The 21,335-nt window shown below is 46.6% G+C and overlaps 1 protein-coding gene across 1 annotated transcript in view; it reads left to right on the top strand.

Annotated features, from left to right (window-relative positions):
* LOC311117766 (relaxin receptor 2-like) overlaps positions 1–21,335 on the top strand; it is a gene marked incomplete at its 5' end in the record, with an annotated part of 177,545 nt that overhangs the window by 24,516 nt on the left and 131,694 nt on the right. The window contains 2 exons of the mRNA XM_084192680.1: positions 16,481–16,564; positions 16,698–16,803. Of these exons, the coding sequence (XP_084048806.1) occupies positions 16,481–16,564; positions 16,698–16,803 (190 nt within the window). The remainder of the gene's footprint in view (positions 1–16,480; positions 16,565–16,697; positions 16,804–21,335) is intronic.

Genomic DNA, 21,335 nt, shown 5'->3' with positions numbered 1-21,335 from the left:
CCTAACTAAAAGAGAGTGTAACTGACCCTAACTACCAGAGAGGGTAACTGACCCTAACTACCAGAGAGGATTACTGACCCTAACTACCAGAGAGGGTAACTGACCCTAACTACCAGAGAGGATTACTGACCCTAACTACCAGAGAGGGTAACTGACCCTAACTACCAGAGAGGATTACTGACCCTAAATACAAGAGAGAGTAACTGACACTAACTACCAGAGAGGGTAACTGACCCTAACTACCAGAGAGGATTACTGACCCTAACTACCAGAGACGATAACTAACCCTAACTACCAGAGAGGATAACTGACCCTAACTACATGAGAGAGTAACTGACCCTAACTACCAGAGAGGATAACTGATCCTAACTACCAGAGAGTATAACTGACCCTAACTACTAGAGAGGATAACTGATCCTAACTACCAGATAGGATAACTGACCCTAACTACCAGAGAAGGTAACTGTCCCTAACTACCAGAGAGGACTACTGACCCTAACTACCAGAGAGGGTAACTTACACTAACTTCCAGAGAGGGTAACTGACCCAAACTACCAGAGAGGATTACTGACCCTAACTACCCGAGAGGATTACTGAACCTAACTACAAGACAGGATTACTGACCCTAACTACCAGAGAGGATTACTGACCCTAACTACCAGAGAGGATTACTGACCCTAACTACAAGAGAGGGTAACTGACCCTAACTACCAGAGAGGATTACTGACCCTAACTACCAGAGAGGGTAACTGACCCTAACTACCAGAGAGGATTACTGACCCTAACTACCAAAGAGGATAACTGACCCTAACTACCAGAGAGGATTACTGACCCTAACTACCAGAGAGGAATACTGACCCTAACTACCAGAGATGATAACTGACCCTAACTACCAGAGAGGATAACTGACCCTAACTACATGAGAGAGTAACAGATCCTAACTACCAGAGAGGATAACTGACCCTAACTTCAAGATAGGATAACTGACCCTAACTACCAGAGAGGATAACTGACCCTAACTACAATAGAGGGTAACTGACACTAACTACCAGAGAGAGTAACTGACCCTAACTACCAGAGAGGATTACTGACCCTAACTACCAGAGAGAGTAACTGACCCTAACTACTAAAGAGGATTACTGACCCTAACTACCAGAGTGGATTACTGACCCTAACTACCAGAGAGAGTAACTGACCCTAACTACTAGAGAGGATTACTGACTCTAACTAACAGAGTGAATTACTAACCCTAACTACCAGAGAGGGTAACTGACCCTAACTACCAGAGAGGGTAACTGACCCTAACAACCAGAGAGGATTACTGACCCTAACTACCAGAGAGGGTAACTGACCCTAACTACCAGAGAGGATTACTGACCCTAACTACAAGAGAGGGTAACTGACACTAACTACTAGATAGGATTACTGACCCTAACTACCAGAGAGGATTACTAACCCTAACTACCAGAGAGGATAACTGACCCCAACTACCAGAGGGGATAACTGACCCTAACTAGATGAGAGAGTAACTGACCCTAACTACCAGAGAGGATAACTGACCCTAACTACCAGATAGGATAACTGACCAGAAAGGATTACTGACCCTAACTACCAGAGAAGATAACTGACCTTAACTATCAGAGTGGATAACTGACCCTAACTACCAGAGAGGATAACTGACCCTAACTACCAGAGAGGATAACTGACCCTAACTACCAGAGAGGATAACTGACCCTAACTACCAGAGAGGATTGCTGACCTTAACTACCAGAGAGGATAACTGACCCTAACTACCAGAGAGGATAACAGACCCTAACTACCAGAGAGGATAACTGACCCTAACTTCCAGAGAGGATTACTGACCCTAACTACCAGAGAGGGTAACTGACACTAACTTCCAGAGAGGATAACAGACCCTAACTACCAGAGAAGATAACTGACCCTAACTACCAGAGAAGGTAACTGACCCTAACTACCAGAGAGGATAACTGACCCTAACTACCAGAGAGGATTACTGACCCTAACTACCAGAGTGGGTAACTTACACTAACTTCCAGAGAGGGTAACTGACCCTAACTACCAAAGAGGATTACTGACCCTAACTACCCGAGAGGATTACTGACCCTATCTACCAGAGAGGATTAATGACCCTAACTACCAGAGAGGATAACTGACCCTAACTACATGAGAGAGTAACTGATCCTAACTACCAGAGAGGATAACTGAACCTAACTTCAAGATAGGACAACTGACCCTAACTACCAGAGAGGATAACTGACCCTAACTACAAGAGAGGGTAACTGACACTAACTATCAGAGAGGATAACTGACCCTAACTACCAGATAGGATAACTGACCTTAACTACCAGAGAGGGTAACTGACACTAACTACGAGAGAGGATTACTGACACTAACTACCAGAGAGGGTAACTGACCTTAACTACAAGAGAGGGTAACTGACACTAACTACCAGAGAGGAATACTGACCCTAACTACCAGAGATGATAACTGACCCTAACTACCAGAGAGGATAACTGACCCTAACTACATGAGAGAGTAACAGATCCTAACTACCAGAGAGGATAACTGACCCTAACTTCAAGATAGGATAACTGACCCTAACTACCAGAGGGGATAACTGACCCTAACTACAATAGAGGGTAACTGACACTAACTACCAGAGAGGGTAACTGACCCTAACTACCAGAGATGGTATTTGACCCAAACTACCAGAGAGGATTACTGACCCTAACTAAAAGAGAGGGTAACTGACCCTAACAACCAGAGAGGGTAACTGACCCTAACTACCAGAGAGGATTACTGACCCTAACTACCAGAGAGCATTACTGACCCTAACTACCAGAAAGGATTACTGACCCTAACTACCAGAGAGGATTACTGACCCTAACTACCAGAGAGCATTACTGACCCTAACTACCAGAAAGGATTACTGACCCTAACTACCAGAGAGGGTAACTGACCCTAACTACCAGAGAGGATTACTGACCCTAACTACCAGAGAGGGTAACTGACACTAACTACCAGAGAGGGTAACTGACCCTAACTACCAGAGAGGATTACTGACCCTAACTACAAGAGAGGGTAATTGACACTAACTACCAGAGAGGGTAACTGACCCTAACTACCAGAGAGGATTACTGACCCTAACTACCAGAGAGGATTACTAACCCTAACTACCAGAGAGGATAACTGACCCCAACTACCAGATAGGATAACTGACCCTAACTAGATGAGAGAGTAACTGACCCTAACTACCAGAGAGGATAACTGACCCTAACTACCAGATAGGATAACTGACCTTAACTATCAGAGTGGATAACTGACCCTAACTACCAGAGAGGATAACTGACCCTAACTACCAGAGAGGATAACTGACCCTAACTACCAGAGAGGATAACTGACCCTAACTACCAGAGAGGATTGCTGACCTTAACTACCAGAGAGGATAACTGACCCTAACTACCAGAGAGGATAACAGACCCTAACTACCAGAGAGGATAACTGACCCTAACTTCCAGAGAGGATTGCTGACCTTAACTACCAGAGAGGGTAACTGACCCTAACTACCAGAGAGGATTACTGACCCTAACTACCAGAGAGCATTACTGACCCTAACTACCAGAAAGGATTACTGACCCTAACTACCAGAGAGCATTACTGACCCTAACTACCAGAAAGGATTACTGACCCTAACTACCAGAGAGGGTAACTGACCCTAACTACCAGAGAGGATTACTGACCCTAACTACCAGAGAGGGTAACTGACACTAACTACCAGAGAGGGTAACTGACCCTAACTACCAGAGAGGATTACTGACCCTAACTACAAGAGAGGGTAATTGACACTAACTACCAGAGAGGGTAACTGACCCTAACTACCAGAGAGGATTACTGACCCTAACTACCAGAGAGGGTAACTGACACTAACTACCAGAGAGGGTAACTGACCCTAACTACCAGAGAGGATTACTGACCCTAACTACAAGAGAGGGTAATTGACACTAACTACCAGAGAGGGTAACTGACCCTAACTACCAGAGAGGGTAACTGATCCTAACTACCAGAGCGGATTACTGACCCTAACTACCAGAGAGGGTATCTGACCCCAACTACCAGAGAGGATTACTGAACCTAACTACCAGAGAGGGTAACTTACACTAACTTCCAGAGAGGGTAACTGACCCTAACTACCAGAGAGGGTAACTGATCCTAACTACCAGAGAGGATTACCGACCCTAACTACCAGAGAGGGTAACTGATCCTAACTTCCAGAGAGGGTAACTGACCCTAACTACCAGAGAGGATAACTGACCCTAACTACCAGAGAGGATAACTGACCCTAACTACCAGAGAGGGTAATTGATCCTAACTACCAGAGAGGGTAACTGAACCTAACTACCAGAGAGGATAACTGACCCTAACTACCAGAGAGGGTAATTGATCCTAACTACCAGAGAGGGTAACTTACACTAACTTCCAGAGAGGGTAACTGACCCTAACTACCAGAGAGGGTAACTGATCCTAACTACCAGAGAGGATTACTGATCCTAACTACCAGAGAGGGTATCTCACCCTAACTACCAGAGAGCGTAACTGATCCTAACTACCAGAGAGGATTACTGACCCTAACTACCAGAGAGGGTAACTGACCCTAACTACCAGAGAGCGTAACTGATCCTAACTACCAGAGAGGATTACTGACCCTAACTACCAGAGAGGATTACTTACCCTAACTACCAGAGAGCGTAACTGACCCTAACTACCAGAGAGGATTACTGACCCTAACTACCAGAGAGCGTAACTGATCCTAACTACCAGAGAGGATTACTGACCCTAACTACCAGAGAGGGTAACTGACCCTAACTACCAGAGAGGATTACTGACCCTAACTACCAGAGAGGGTAACTGACACTAACTACCAGAGAGGGTAACTGACCCTAACTACCAGAGAGGATTACTGACCCTAACTACAAGAGAGGGTAATTGACACTAACTACCAGAGAGGGTAACTGACCCTAACTACCAGAGAGGATTACTGACCCTAACTACCAGAGAGGATTACTAACCCTAACTACCAGAGAGGATAACTGACCCCAACTACCAGATAGGATAACTGACCCTAACTAGATGAGAGAGTAACTGACCCTAACTACCAGAGAGGATAACTGACCCTAACTACCAGATAGGATAACTGACCTTAACTATCAGAGTGGATAACTGACCCTAACTACCAGAGAGGATAACTGACCCTAACTACCAGAGAGGATAACTGACCCTAACTACCAGAGAGGATAACTGACCCTAACTACCAGAGAGGATTGCTGACCTTAACTACCAGAGAGGATAACTGACCCTAACTACCAGAGAGGATAACAGACCCTAACTACCAGAGAGGATAACTGACCCTAACTTCCAGAGAGGATTACTGACCCTAACTACCAGAGAGGGTAACTGACCCTAACTACCAGAGAGGATTACTGACCCTAACTACCAGAGAGGGTAACTGATCCTAACTACCAGAGCGGATTACTGACCCTAACTACCAGAGAGGGTATCTGACCCCAACTACCAGAGAGGATTACTGAACCTAACTACCAGAGAGGGTAACTTACACTAACTTCCAGAGAGGGTAACTGACCCTAACTACCAGAGAGGGTAACTGATCCTAACTACCAGAGAGGATTACCGACCCTAACTACCAGAGAGGGTAACTGATCCTAACTTCCAGAGAGGGTAACTGACCCTAACTACCAGAGAGGATAACTGACCCTAACTACCAGAGAGGATAACTGACCCTAACTACCAGAGAGGGTAATTGATCCTAACTACCAGAGAGGGTAACTGAACCTAACTACCAGAGAGGATAACTGACCCTAACTACCAGAGAGGGTAATTGATCCTAACTACCAGAGAGGGTAACTTACACTAACTTCCAGAGAGGGTAACTGACCCTAACTACCAGAGAGGGTAACTGATCCTAACTACCAGAGAGGATTACTGATCCTAACTACCAGATAGGGTATCTCACCCTAACTACCAGAGAGCGTAACTGATCCTAACTACCAGAGAGGATTACTGACCCTAACTACCAGAGAGGGTAACTGACCCTAACTACCAGAGAGCGTAACTGATCCTAACTACCAGAGAGGATTACTGACCCTAACTACCAGAGAGGATTACTTACCCTAACTACCAGAGAGCGTAACTGACCCTAACTACCAGAGAGGATTACTGACCCTAACTACCAGAGAGGGTAACTGACCCTAACTACCAGAGAGGATTACTGACCCTAACTACCAGAGAGGGTAACTGACCCTAACTACCAGAGAGGATTACTGACCCTAAATACAAGAGAGAGTAACTGACACTAACTACCAGAGAGGGTAACTGACCCTAACTACCAGAGAGGATTACTGACCCTAACTACCAGAGACGATAACTAACCCTAACTACCAGAGAGGATAACTGACCCTAACTACATGAGAGAGTAACTGACCCTAACTACCAGAGAGGATAACTGATCCTAACTACCAGAGAGTATAACTGACCCTAACTACTAGAGAGGATAACTGATCCTAACTACCAGATAGGATAACTGACCCTAACTACCAGAGAAGGTAACTGTCCCTAACTACCAGAGAGGACTACTGACCCTAACTACCAGAGAGGGTAACTTACACTAACTTCCAGAGAGGGTAACTGACCCAAACTACCAGAGAGGATTACTGACCCTAACTACCCGAGAGGATTACTGAACCTAACTACAAGACAGGATTACTGACCCTAACTACCAGAGAGGATTACTGACCCTAACTACCAGAGAGGATTACTGACCCTAACTACAAGAGAGGGTAACTGACCCTAACTACCAGAGAGGATTACTGACCCTAACTACCAGAGAGGGTAACTGACCCTAACTACCAGAGAGGATTACTGACCCTAACTACCAAAGAGGATAACTGACCCTAACTACCAGAGAGGATTACTGACCCTAACTACCAGAGAGGAATACTGACCCTAACTACCAGAGATGATAACTGACCCTAACTACCAGAGAGGATAACTGACCCTAACTACATGAGAGAGTAACAGATCCTAACTACCAGAGAGGATAACTGACCCTAACTTCAAGATAGGATAACTGACCCTAACTACCAGAGAGGATAACTGACCCTAACTACAATAGAGGGTAACTGACACTAACTACCAGAGAGAGTAACTGACCCTAACTACCAGAGAGGATTACTGACCCTAACTACCAGAGAGAGTAACTGACCCTAACTACTAAAGAGGATTACTGACCCTAACTACCAGAGTGGATTACTGACCCTAACTACCAGAGAGAGTAACTGACCCTAACTACTAGAGAGGATTACTGACTCTAACTAACAGAGTGAATTACTAACCCTAACTACCAGAGAGGGTAACTGACCCTAACTACCAGAGAGGGTAACTGACCCTAACAACCAGAGAGGATTACTGACCCTAACTACCAGAGAGGGTAACTGACCCTAACTACCAGAGAGGATTACTGACCCTAACTACAAGAGAGGGTAACTGACACTAACTACTAGATAGGATTACTGACCCTAACTACCAGAGAGGATTACTAACCCTAACTACCAGAGAGGATAACTGACCCCAACTACCAGAGGGGATAACTGACCCTAACTAGATGAGAGAGTAACTGACCCTAACTACCAGAGAGGATAACTGACCCTAACTACCAGATAGGATAACTGACCAGAAAGGATTACTGACCCTAACTACCAGAGAAGATAACTGACCTTAACTATCAGAGTGGATAACTGACCCTAACTACCAGAGAGGATAACTGACCCTAACTACCAGAGAGGATAACTGACCCTAACTACCAGAGAGGATAACTGACCCTAACTACCAGAGAGGATTGCTGACCTTAACTACCAGAGAGGATAACTGACCCTAACTACCAGAGAGGATAACAGACCCTAACTACCAGAGAGGATAACTGACCCTAACTTCCAGAGAGGATTACTGACCCTAACTACCAGAGAGGGTAACTGACACTAACTTCCAGAGAGGATAACAGACCCTAACTACCAGAGAAGATAACTGACCCTAACTACCAGAGAAGGTAACTGACCCTAACTACCAGAGAGGATAACTGACCCTAACTACCAGAGAGGATTACTGACCCTAACTACCAGAGTGGGTAACTTACACTAACTTCCAGAGAGGGTAACTGACCCTAACTACCAAAGAGGATTACTGACCCTAACTACCCGCGAGGATTACTGACCCTATCTACCAGAGAGGATTAATGACCCTAACTACCAGAGAGGATAACTGACCCTAACTACATGAGAGAGTAACTGATCCTAACTACCAGAGAGGATAACTGAACCTAACTTCAAGATAGGACAACTGACCCTAACTACCAGAGAGGATAACTGACCCTAACTACAAGAGAGGGTAACTGACACTAACTATCAGAGAGGATAACTGACCCTAACTACCAGATAGGATAACTGACCTTAACTACCAGAGAGGGTAACTGACACTAACTACGAGAGAGGATTACTGACACTAACTACCAGAGAGGGTAACTGACCTTAACTACAAGAGAGGGTAACTGACACTAACTACCAGAGAGGAATACTGACCCTAACTACCAGAGATGATAACTGACCCTAACTACCAGAGAGGATAACTGACCCTAACTACATGAGAGAGTAACAGATCCTAACTACCAGAGAGGATAACTGACCCTACCTTCAAGATAGGATAACTGACCCTAACTACCAGAGGGGATAACTGACCCTAACTACAATAGAGGGTAACTGACACTAACTACCAGAGAGGGTAACTGACCCTAACTACCAGAGATGGTATTTGACCCAAACTACCAGAGAGGATTACTGACCCTAACTAAAAGAGAGGGTAACTGACCCTAACAACCAGAGAGGGTAACTGACCCTAACTACCAGAGAGGATTACTGACCCTAACTACCAGAGAGCATTACTGACCCTAACTACCAGAAAGGATTACTGACCCTAACTACCAGAGAGGATTACTGACCCTAACTACCAGAGAGCATTACTGACCCTAACTACCAGAAAGGATTACTGACCCTAACTACCAGAGAGGGTAACTGACCCTAACTACCAGAGAGGATTACTGACCCTAACTACCAGAGAGGGTAACTGACACTAACTACCAGAGAGGGTAACTGACCCTAACTACCAGAGAGGATTACTGACCCTAACTACAAGAGAGGGTAATTGACACTAACTACCAGAGAGGGTAACTGACCCTAACTACCAGAGAGGATTACTGACCCTAACTACCAGAGAGGATTACTAACCCTAACTACCAGAGAGGATAACTGACCCCAACTACCAGATAGGATAACTGACCCTAACTAGATGAGAGAGTAACTGACCCTAACTACCAGAGAGGATAACTGACCCTAACTACCAGATAGGATAACTGACCTTAACTATCAGAGTGGATAACTGACCCTAACTACCAGAGAGGATAACTGACCCTAACTACCAGAGAGGATAACTGACCCTAACTACCAGAGAGGATAACTGACCCTAACTACCAGAGAGGATTGCTGACCTTAACTACCAGAGAGGATAACTGACCCTAACTACCAGAGAGGATAACAGACCCTAACTACCAGAGAGGATAACTGACCCTAACTTCCAGAGAGGATTGCTGACCTTAACTACCAGAGAGGGTAACTGACCCTAACTACCAGAGAGGATTACTGACCCTAACTACCAGAGAGCATTACTGACCCTAACTACCAGAAAGGATTACTGACCCTAACTACCAGAGAGCATTACTGACCCTAACTACCAGAAAGGATTACTGACCCTAACTACCAGAGAGGGTAACTGACCCTAACTACCAGAGAGGATTACTGACCCTAACTACCAGAGAGGGTAACTGACACTAACTACCAGAGAGGGTAACTGACCCTAACTACCAGAGAGGATTACTGACCCTAACTACAAGAGAGGGTAATTGACACTAACTACCAGAGAGGGTAACTGACCCTAACTACCAGAGAGGATTACTGACCCTAACTACCAGAGAGGGTAACTGACACTAACTACCAGAGAGGGTAACTGACCCTAACTACCAGAGAGGATTACTGACCCTAACTACAAGAGAGGGTAATTGACACTAACTACCAGAGAGGGTAACTGACCCTAACTACCAGAGAGGGTAACTGATCCTAACTACCAGAGCGGATTACTGACCCTAACTACCAGAGAGGGTATCTGACCCCAACTACCAGAGAGGATTACTGAACCTAACTACCAGAGAGGGTAACTTACACTAACTTCCAGAGAGGGTAACTGACCCTAACTACCAGAGAGGGTAACTGATCCTAACTACCAGAGAGGATTACCGACCCTAACTACCAGAGAGGGTAACTGATCCTAACTTCCAGAGAGGGTAACTGACCCTAACTACCAGAGAGGATAACTGACCCTAACTACCAGAGAGGATAACTGACCCTAACTACCAGAGAGGGTAATTGATCCTAACTACCAGAGAGGGTAACTGAACCTAACTACCAGAGAGGATAACTGACCCTAACTACCAGAGAGGGTAATTGATCCTAACTACCAGAGAGGGTAACTTACACTAACTTCCAGAGAGGGTAACTGACCCTAACTACCAGAGAGGGTAACTGATCCTAACTACCAGAGAGGATTACTGATCCTAACTACCAGAGAGGGTATCTCACCCTAACTACCAGAGAGCGTAACTGATCCTAACTACCAGAGAGGATTACTGACCCTAACTACCAGAGAGGGTAACTGACCCTAACTACCAGAGAGCGTAACTGATCCTAACTACCAGAGAGGATTACTGACCCTAACTACCAGAGAGGATTACTTACCCTAACTACCAGAGAGCGTAACTGACCCTAACTACCAGAGAGGATTACTGACCCTAACTACCAGAGAGCGTAACTGATCCTAACTACCAGAGAGGATTACTGACCCTAACTACCAGAGAGGGTAACTGACCCTAACTACCAGAGAGGATTACTGACCCTAACTACCAGAGAGGGTAACTGACACTAACTACCAGAGAGGGTAACTGACCCTAACTACCAGAGAGGATTACTGACCCTAACTACAAGAGAGGGTAATTGACACTAACTACCAGAGAGGGTAACTGACCCTAACTACCAGAGAGGATTACTGACCCTAACTACCAGAGAGGATTACTAACCCTAACTACCAGAGAGGATAACTGACCCCAACTACCAGATAGGATAACTGACCCTAACTAGATGAGAGAGTAACTGACCCTAACTACCAGAGAGGATAACTGACCCTAACTACCAGATAGGATAACTGACCTTAACTATCAGAGTGGATAACTGACCCTAACTACCAGAGAGGATAACTGACCCTAACTACCAGAGAGGATAACTGACCCTAACTACCAGAGAGGATAACTGACCCTAACTACCAGAGAGGATTGCTGACCTTAACTACCAGAGAGGATAACTGACCCTAAGTACCAGAGAGGATAACAGACCCTAACTACCAGAGAGGATAACTGACCCTAACTTCCAGAGAGGATTACTGACCCTAACTACCAGAGAGGGTAACTGACCCTAACTACCAGAGAGGATTACTGACCCTAACTACCAGAGAGGGTAACTGATCCTAACTACCAGAGCGGATTACTGACCCTAACTACCAGAGAGGGTATCTGACCCCAACTACCAGAGAGGATTACTGAACCTAACTACCAGAGAGGGTAACTTACACTAACTTCCAGAGAGGGTAACTGACCCTAACTACCAGAGAGGGTAACTGATCCTAACTACCAGAGAGGATTACCGACCCTAACTACCAGAGAGGGTAACTGATCCTAACTTCCAGAGAGGGTAACTGACCCTAACTACCAGAGAGGATAACTGACCCTAACTACCAGAGAGGATAACTGACCCTAACTACCAGAGAGGGTAATTGATCCTAACTACCAGAGAGGGTAACTGAACCTAACTACCAGAGAGGATAACTGACCCTAACTACCAGAGAGGGTAATTGATCCTAACTACCAGAGAGGGTAACTTACACTAACTTCCAGAGAGGGTAACTGACCCTAACTACCAGAGAGGGTAACTGATCCTAACTACCAGAGAGGATTACTGATCCTAACTACCAGATAGGGTATCTCACCCTAACTACCAGAGAGCGTAACTGATCCTAACTACCAGAGAGGATTACTGACCCTAACTACCAGAGAGGGTAACTGACCCTAACTACCAGAGAGCGTAACTGATCCTAACTACCAGAGAGGATTACTGACCCTAACTACCAGAGAGGATTACTTACCCTAACTACCAGAGAGCGTAACTGACCCTAACTACCAGAGAGGATTACTGACCCTAACTACCAGAGAGCGTAACTGATCCTAACTACCAGAGAGGATTACTGACCCTAACTACCAGAGAGGGTAACTGACCCTAACTACCAGAGAGCGTAACTGATCCTAACTACCAGAGAGGATTACTGACCCTAACTACCAGAGAGGATTATTTACCCTAACTACCAGAGAGCGTAACTGACCCTAACTACCAGAGAGGATTACTGACCCTAACTACCAGAGAGGATTACTGACCCTAACTACCAGAGAGCGTAACTGATCCTAACTACCAGAGAGGGTAACTGATCCTAACTACCAGAGAGGGTAACTGCTTCACAGTCATGAACATCTGATGCCCATGCAAGCTTGTTTGCAATATGTTGGCCTTTCCTCTATCCAATGCAACAAACTTGAAAATTCTTGCTAAACTAATTACCAGTCTTGCCATAATCCACAGTGGTGACCCTAATTTCAGAGTTGAATGTAACCTGCCAAACACCTTGCAACATGGAAACTGCTGCAAAGTATTCTCCAGCGTTGGAGTTTACATGGTACACATTTACCGAGCACATAGAGAAATGCTTTCTAAGAAACCTCCAACTACACAGGAGACATGTCTTGAGATATCATGCCCAACTTGTGAACAGAGCGTGCCAAGTTTGACTGCACTCACTTCCCATTACAATGAGCATTGTAAAAATGGTGAATCTGTGCATTTTATGTGCCATCCTCATACAGATCTCATATGACCAGACAACACAGAAACTCTTCTGCTGTGATGATCAAGGATGAATTGAAACATTACACAGCATTTGATATTAATGCAGCATCAGGCGTTGACGATATGAATACTGGAGGATCTGGTGTCACTGAGCACAACGGGAAGTGTTACTCAGGAACATGTTACAAGAACCTTTGCAGTCACATGTTTGAAACTACAAGAGGACAACGTGCCTGCTTCAAGTACAATACAAAGCATCGTTGAAAAGTGTACCTCTACTCTTGACGCCTCTAATAACCCTCAGTTTAAGTGACGTTGAAACGATTTGTGAATCACACAGACTGGAAAATTCAACCGCAGCTCAAATACTGTATATGGGACAATAAAACAACGTTTTGTTCGGCATGGATTATCAGAAGTGTCCACTCAGAGGAAAAGGGCCAGATATTATGAGGTCTATTTTCCGTTTGTTGAACCAATTGAATAAAAAAATTCAGAAGCAATTGTACAGATAAACAGACCACCTTTCAATATGTCCCAATTCCTGAAACCCTGAAGACAAAAAAAATTATCATGTAAAGGCAGAGTTTTTCAGTACTTGCCAATCTGTAGAGTTTTAAGACATCGTTGAGATTCACACTGGAGATTACTCCTAGAGTTTAAATACATCATTTAGATTCACACTGGAAATTACTCCTAGAGCTTAAAGACATCGTTGAGATTCACACTGGAGATTACTCCTAGAGTTTAAAGACATAATTTAGATTCACACTGGAGATTACTCCTAGAGTTTAAAGACATCATTTAGATTCACACTGGAGATTACTCCTAGAGTTTAAAGACATCGTTGAGATTCACACTGGAGATTACTCCTAGAGTTTAAAGACATCATTGAGATTCACACTGGATATTACTCCTAGAGTTTAAAGACATCATTGAGATTCACACTGGAGATTACTCCTAGAGTTTAAAGACATCATTTAGATTCACACTGGAGATTACTCCTAGAGTTTAAAGACATCGTTGAGATTCACACTGGATATTACTCCTAGAGTTTAAAGACATCATTGAGATTCACACTGGAGATTACTCCTAGAGTTTAAATACATTGTTGAGATTCACACTGGAGATTAAAGAATTGTTTCCAGACAAATGAATCAAGCCAAAGCAACACTTTCTCCTACATTACCCACAGTACCTAAGGCATTTGGGGCCACTGCGGCAATGTTGGTGCATGCGTTTTGAGGCTAAACACTTTTACTTCATTTGCTTAATGCAAGTTGTGAACACCTTCATAAACCAATGCCAGACTATCTATGAGACATCAATACCATCAAGCTTACAAGCGATCAACCTCTTTTTTTTTGAAAGATGAAATCCACTGTTCTGCTACCCATGCTGTTGATATAAGCTTTCTCTCTGATGATATTGCTAAGTTCCTGCTGTCCAGTGGAGTGTCTAGCACAACCCCTTTAGATCAATGTACATTTGACAAAAAGTTGATGGCATTACTTATCAACAGAATATTTATGTGGTGCTAGGAATGCATAATTGCAATCCTGTTCTTCTTACAAGACATACAGTCATATTTCTACGTGAAGCTGTTTCATTCTGAGTTTGACAATCACACATCAGCAAATTGTCTTAGGGTAACTAAGGACTCTACAGTATACAGGCCATCAGACGTGTTTGATCACTACCCATTAACCGCCTACATTATTGGATGCAAACGATTCATTGTTTTGAAGATTTTCTTGTTTGACGAGTCTGATTTGGATGTATAACCCGAGTCGAGTTTGAGCTTTACAACTTGCATTGAAATCTGTAACTTTTTCCGTGTGTAGTGTTTATCGAAAGCTGCGCTATTTAGGTTTTGTAGCGACCCAAAATATTTTCAGATAGAAATGTGAGTTGTAGACAGGGGTTGGGGTCAATTCCATGTCATTCAGAAATTACACTGAAATTCCAATTCTCTTCCATTGCTTTTCAATGAGGGACCATTTGGAATTTGGTTTAATTTCTGAATTTGACTGAAATTGAAATGGAATTCACCCCAGCCCTGGCTGTAGATCTATCACCATGCTTTCACCACCCTGTGAAGTTCATCCAAAACGTATTTCATCTGTAGCCTAATGAACTGGATGTCGTATTGGGAAGACCACAGAACACGTCTCCTGGCGACTACACGTTTACTTCCATGTGATGGTTATTACTGTATATCAATGTTTGTGCATAACAGTGTTTCCACCGCCATTACTCGCATCATTTATTTTAACGACACAAAAAGGATCCCACCTTGTCTAGCGTATTTTGTTTTGTCGACATTTTTGAAATTTGCTGTTTCCATCACGCCTGTCATGAAATGTCTTATCCGATGTCAAGGGGTTGCTGAAGGTGGGTGTGGTGCATGAATCAAGCGCAGGACGCAGAAGCTCAGTCCAAAATACTTTAGTGCAATAATCACGTAGAAAATAAGCACAATAAGCCCGAAGGCGAAATAACGGCGCACACAGGCGTCAAACAAACGGCGCACTAACATGTGCGAAAACCCTCTCCAAAACACTGGAGGGAAGTACGTAGCTCCAACACGAAAACAGAAGAGCAATCACACACAAAGACAAACACAACCAACGAGAACTAAATAGGACACTAATGAGGACTAACAAGACACAGGTGTACAACATAAAGACAAAACCAAACGAACATGAAACATAGATCGGTGGCAGCTAGTACTCCGGGGACGACGACCGCCGAAGTCTGCCCGAACCAGGAGGAGGAGCAGCCTCGGCCGAAACCGTGACATCCGACATGTACTTGATGCACATAGAAAGGTTGGATGGAAACCTGGGTACTGACACCGTTATCTGAATACCACAGTTCTTACCTTTCTAACAGTACCAAGCATGTGTTTGTAGGACTGAAACAGAAATGTACTTTATGAGGGTAGTATACAATATTATGTGTCCTTTAGAAAATGCCACCGGAGGGGGTTAGAGTTTAGCAGGTCTATTATTATTATAATATTATTATTTGAAACAATTTGCATTGTGAAAAGGAATACAAATTTGCTTAATACCATTAATACTCCCAACTTTCATTATTTTTGGAAGAAAAAAAAATCTAGATTTATTTATTTTTTATCAATCAAAAATCTAATACATTTCGTGGACCACCTGCAGTACTAGTGATCCATAGGTTGGAAACCACTGGTGTAGTTTATGATGTAGCAGGTACCAAGCCATGGGTTTTTGTTGGTCTTCTGGTCTCTGGGAAGGTGGTTTAATGTGCGATGCTAGTGTTATATAGTGTAATAGCTCTACAACTGATGTTTTTTGTGTCTGTAGGAGACAACAGTGGATGGGCGGACATCTTTGATCGAACCATCAGGAAGGTTGACCCACAGGTCCTACCGTTACCAGAAGACTGCTGTAAGTGTGTGTGTGTGTGTGTGTGTGTGTGTGTGTGTGTGTGTGTGTGTGTGTGTGTGTGTGTGTGTGTGTAGTTTTGCAGCATTATTATATCTGTGTGTAGTTGTGTAGTTAATTGCATGTTGTTGTGTAGTTTTGCAGCAGTACCCACAGCGTTGTGACTGTATCAAGACAGAGCTGGAGTGTGTGGAAGTCAACCTACATGACGTTCCTCAAGTCTCCACCAATGTCACCTGGCTGTAAGTACCTCTCTCGATGTGTGTGTTTGTAGTCAGCGTGTGTGTTTGTGTGTGCGTTTGCAACTATGTGTTGTGTGCTTGTGTTTATATGTGGGTCTGTGTTTGTGTAAGCAAGGTTTCATTACAGTCCCAGAGTGGAGATGTGGCTGGTTTGTTCCTGAAACACACACACACACACACACACTCACACTCACACTCACACTCACACTCACACTCACACTCACACTCACACACACACACACACACACACACACACACACACACACACACACACACACACACACACACACACACACACACACACACACAGGCAGTGAATCAGTCAGGTAGATTCAAATGATTCACCTCTTCAGCCAGGTTGAGATGAGATGAGGGTGTAACAGCAGTAGTTTATTTCCTGTAAAATCACAAGTGGTGCTAAAACAACAGCCACTAAAATCTCAGACATTCCCAGATAATTATGCACATAAAATACACACATAAAAATACAGTGCATTCAGAAAGTATTCAGACCACTTCCCGTTTTCCACATTTTGTTACGTTGCAGTGTCACGATCGTCTGAAGGATTGGACCAATGCGCAGCGTTGCGAGTGAACATGATGACTTTATTAAAATTAAAGCAACCACGAAGAAAACAACAAATGACGATACGTGAAGTTCTAAACTGAATACGACAAACAGCAACAAAGAAACAATAACCCACAACACAAAGGAGAACACACACAGAATATATATGGCTCCCAATCAGAGATAACGAGCCGACAGCTGACACTCGTTACCTCCGATTGGGAGTCATCGACCAATCACCACCTGACACAAACAAAATGAAACTCACCCATCCCCAACACCACCAAATGAAATACACCCAAACACATGAAAATGAACAACCCTGGCTCAATTATAAACGTCCATAGAGCCAGAGTGTCACAGTACCCCCCCCTAAAGGTGCGAACTCCGGGCGCACCAACATCAGGACTAGGGGAGGGTCTGGGTGGGCGTCTGTCCATGGTGGCGGCTCTGGCCCCGGTCGTGATCCCCACCCCACCACAGTCACAACCTGCTTCGGTAGCCTCCTCCCAATGACCACCCTCCACCTAACCCCACCTGGACTAAGGGGCAACCCCGGACTAAGGGGCAGCATCGGCCTAAGGGGCAGCACCGGGATAAGGGGCAGCACCGGGATAAGGGGCAGCACCGGGACAAGGGGCAGCACCGGACTACGGGGCAGTACCGGACTAAAGGGCAGTACAGGACTAAGGGGCAGCACCGGGCTAAGGGGCAGCACCGGACTACGGGGCAGCACCGGGCTAAGGGGCGGCACCGGACTCAGGGGCAGCACCGGACTAAGGGGCAGCACCGGGCTAAAGGGCAGCACCGGACTAAGGGGCAGCACCGGGCTAAGGGGCAGCACCAGGCTAAGGGACAGCACCTGACTAGATGGAGGATCCTGGCTGGCTGGCTCTGGCGGATCCTGGCGTGACGGCTCTGGCGGATCCTGGCGGGACGGCTCTGGCGGATCCTGGCGGGACGGCTCTGGCGGATCCTGGCGGGACGGCTCTGGCGGATCCTGGCGGGACGGCTCTGGCGGATCCTGGCTGGACGGCTCTGGCGGATCCTGGCTGGACGGCTCTGGCGGATCCTGGCTGGACGGCTCTGGCGGATCCTGGCTGGACGGCTCTGGCGGATCCTGGCTGGACGGCTCTGGCGGATCCTGGCTGGACGGCTCTGGCGGATCCCGGCTGGACGGCTCTGGCGGATCCCGGCTGGACGGCCCTGGCGGATCCCGGCTGGACGGCTCTGGCGGATCCCGGCGGGACGGCTCTGGCGGATCCAGGCTGGACGGCTCTGGCGGATCCCGGCGGGACGGCTCTGGCGGATCCCGGCGGGACGGCTCTGGCGGATCCAGGCTGGACGGCTCTGGCGGACCCTGGCTGGACGGCTCTGGCGGATCCTGGCTGGACGGCTCTGGCTGCTCATGGCTGGCTGACGGATCTGGCTGCTCATGGCTGGCTGACGGATCTGGCTGCTCATGGCTGGCTGACGGATCTGGCTGCTCATGGCTGGCTGACGGATCTGGCTGCTCATGGCTGGCTGACGGATCTGGCTGCTCATGGCTGGCTGACGGATCTGGCTGCTCATGGCTGGCTGACGGATCTGGCTGCCCATGGCTGGCTGACGGGTCTGGCTGCTCATGGCTGGCTGACGGGTCTGGCTGCTCATGGCTGGCTGACGGATCTGGCTGCTCATGGCTGGCTGACGGGTCTGGCTGCTCGTGGCTGGCTGACGGATCTGGCTGCTCGTGGCTGGCTGACGGATCTGGCTGCTCGTGGCTGGCTGACGGATCTGGCTGCTCGTGGCTGGCTGACGGATCTGGCTGCTCATGGCTGGCTGACGGATCTGGCTGCTCATGGCTGGCTGACGGATCTGGCTGCTCATGGCTGGCTGACGGATCTGGCTGCTCATGGCTGGCTGACGGATCTGGCTGCTCATGGCTGGCTGACGGATCTGGCTGCTCATGGCTGGCTGACGGATCTGGCTGCTCATGGCTGGTTGACAGATCTGGCTGCTCATGGCTGGCTGATGGTGCTGGCTGGGAGACTGGCGGTGGAGGCGGACCCCAGCCTCGGATAGCAGTCATCACCTCCAGCAGGGCGGCTCCCATCTGCAGGAGCTGCTCTTTCTGGTCCCGAACCCGAGCTTCCAGTCTAGTATGGGCTGCGTCGGCTCCTGCTGATTCCATAGCAGGTGTATGATTCTGTCTGGCGGAAGGCTCTAGCGGCTCCTGTCTGGCGGAAGGCTCTGAAGGCTCATGGCAGACGGGCGGCTTATGCAGCGCTTGGCAGACGGGCAGTTCAGACGCCCTAGGGCAGACGGCAGACTCTGGCCGGCTGGCGACGCACATCGTGGACCTGGTGCGTGGAGTAGGAACAGGCCGGTCCATACCGGGAACACACACCAATGGCCTTAACTGCGGATCAGGAACGGGCCGGACCGGACTGGTAACACACTTCAGTCTCTCATGCCGTGCCACAACAACTTCCCTCCTTCCACTCGCCAATGGCTCCCGTACTCCGTTAGCCTTCACTCCTTTTCTCCCTGTGGCAGCCTCCTGCTGCCCAGCTGCCCAAGCCATGTGCCCCCCCCAAAAAATTTCTTGGGGTTGCCTCTCTTCCACGGGCTTCCAGCCTCGCCTTCGCGCTGCCTCCTCGTACCACCTCCTCTCGGCTTTGGCTGCCTCCAGCTCTTCACGAGGGAGGCGATATTCTCCCGGTTGTGCCCAAGGATCCTTTCCGTCCAATAACTCTTCCCATGTCCAGACCTTAGGAGGCGTCCATAACTCCTGTGTAGGTAGGTCCTGTTGCCGCTTGTTACGCTGCTTGGTCCTTTTGTGGTGGGTTATTCTGTCACGATCGTCTGAAGGATTGGACCAATGCGCAGCGTTGCGAGTGAACATGATGACTTTATTAAAATTAAAGCAACCACGAAGAAAACAACAAATGACGATACGTGAAGTTCTAAACTGAATACGACAAACAGCAACAAAGAAACAATAACCCACAACACAAAGGAGAACACACACAGAATATATATGGCTCCCAATCAGAGATAACGAGCCGACAGCTGACACTCGTTACCTCCGATTGGGAGTCATCGACCAATCACCACCTGACACAAACAAAATGAAACTCACCCATCCCCAACACCACCAAATGAAATACACCCAAACACATGAAAATGAACAACCCTGGCTCAATTATAAACGTCCATAGAGCCAGAGTGTCACATGCAGCCTTTTTCTAAAATGGAATACATGTATTTTTTCCTTATCAATCTACACACAATAATAATATATAAGGTCCCACAGTTGACTGTGCATGTCAGAGCAAAAAGCAAGCCATGAGGTCAAAGGAATTTTCCATAGAGCTCCGAGACTGGATTGTGTCGAGGCACCGATATGGGGAAGGGTACCAAAAAATTTCTGCAGCATTGAAGGTCCCCAAGAACACAGTGGCCTCCATCATTCTTAAATGGAAGAAGTTTGGAACCACCAAGACTCTTGCTAGAGCTGGCCGCCCGGCCAAACTTAGCAATCGGGGGAGAAGGGCCTTGGTCAGGGAAGTGACCAAGAACCCGAAGGTCACTCTGACAGAGCTCCAGAGTTCCTCTGTGGAGATGGGAGAACCTTCCAGAAGGACAACCATCTCTACATCACTCTACCAATCAGGCCTTTATGGTAGAGTGGCCAGACGGAAGCCACTCCTCAGTAAAAGGCACATAACAGCCCGCATGGAGTTTGCCAAAAGGCACCTAAAGGACTCTCAGACCATGAGAAACAAGATTCTCTGGTCTGATGAAACCAAGATTGAACTCTTTGGCCTGAATGCCAAGCCTCACGTCTGGAGGAAACCTGGCAGCATCCCTACGGTGAAGCATGGTGGTGGCAGCATCATGCTGTGGGGATGTTTTTCAGCGGCAGGGACTGGGAGACTAGTCAGGATCGAGGGAAAGATGAACGGAGCAATGTACAGAT

Source organism: Coregonus lavaretus (assembly GCF_964263955.1).
Source record: "Coregonus lavaretus genome assembly, contig: HAP1_SCAFFOLD_602, whole genome shotgun sequence".
Taxonomy (NCBI): domain Eukaryota; kingdom Metazoa; phylum Chordata; class Actinopteri; order Salmoniformes; family Salmonidae; genus Coregonus; species Coregonus lavaretus.
Note: the sequence above shows the minus strand (reverse complement) of the source record. Positions and strands in the feature narration are given on the sequence as shown.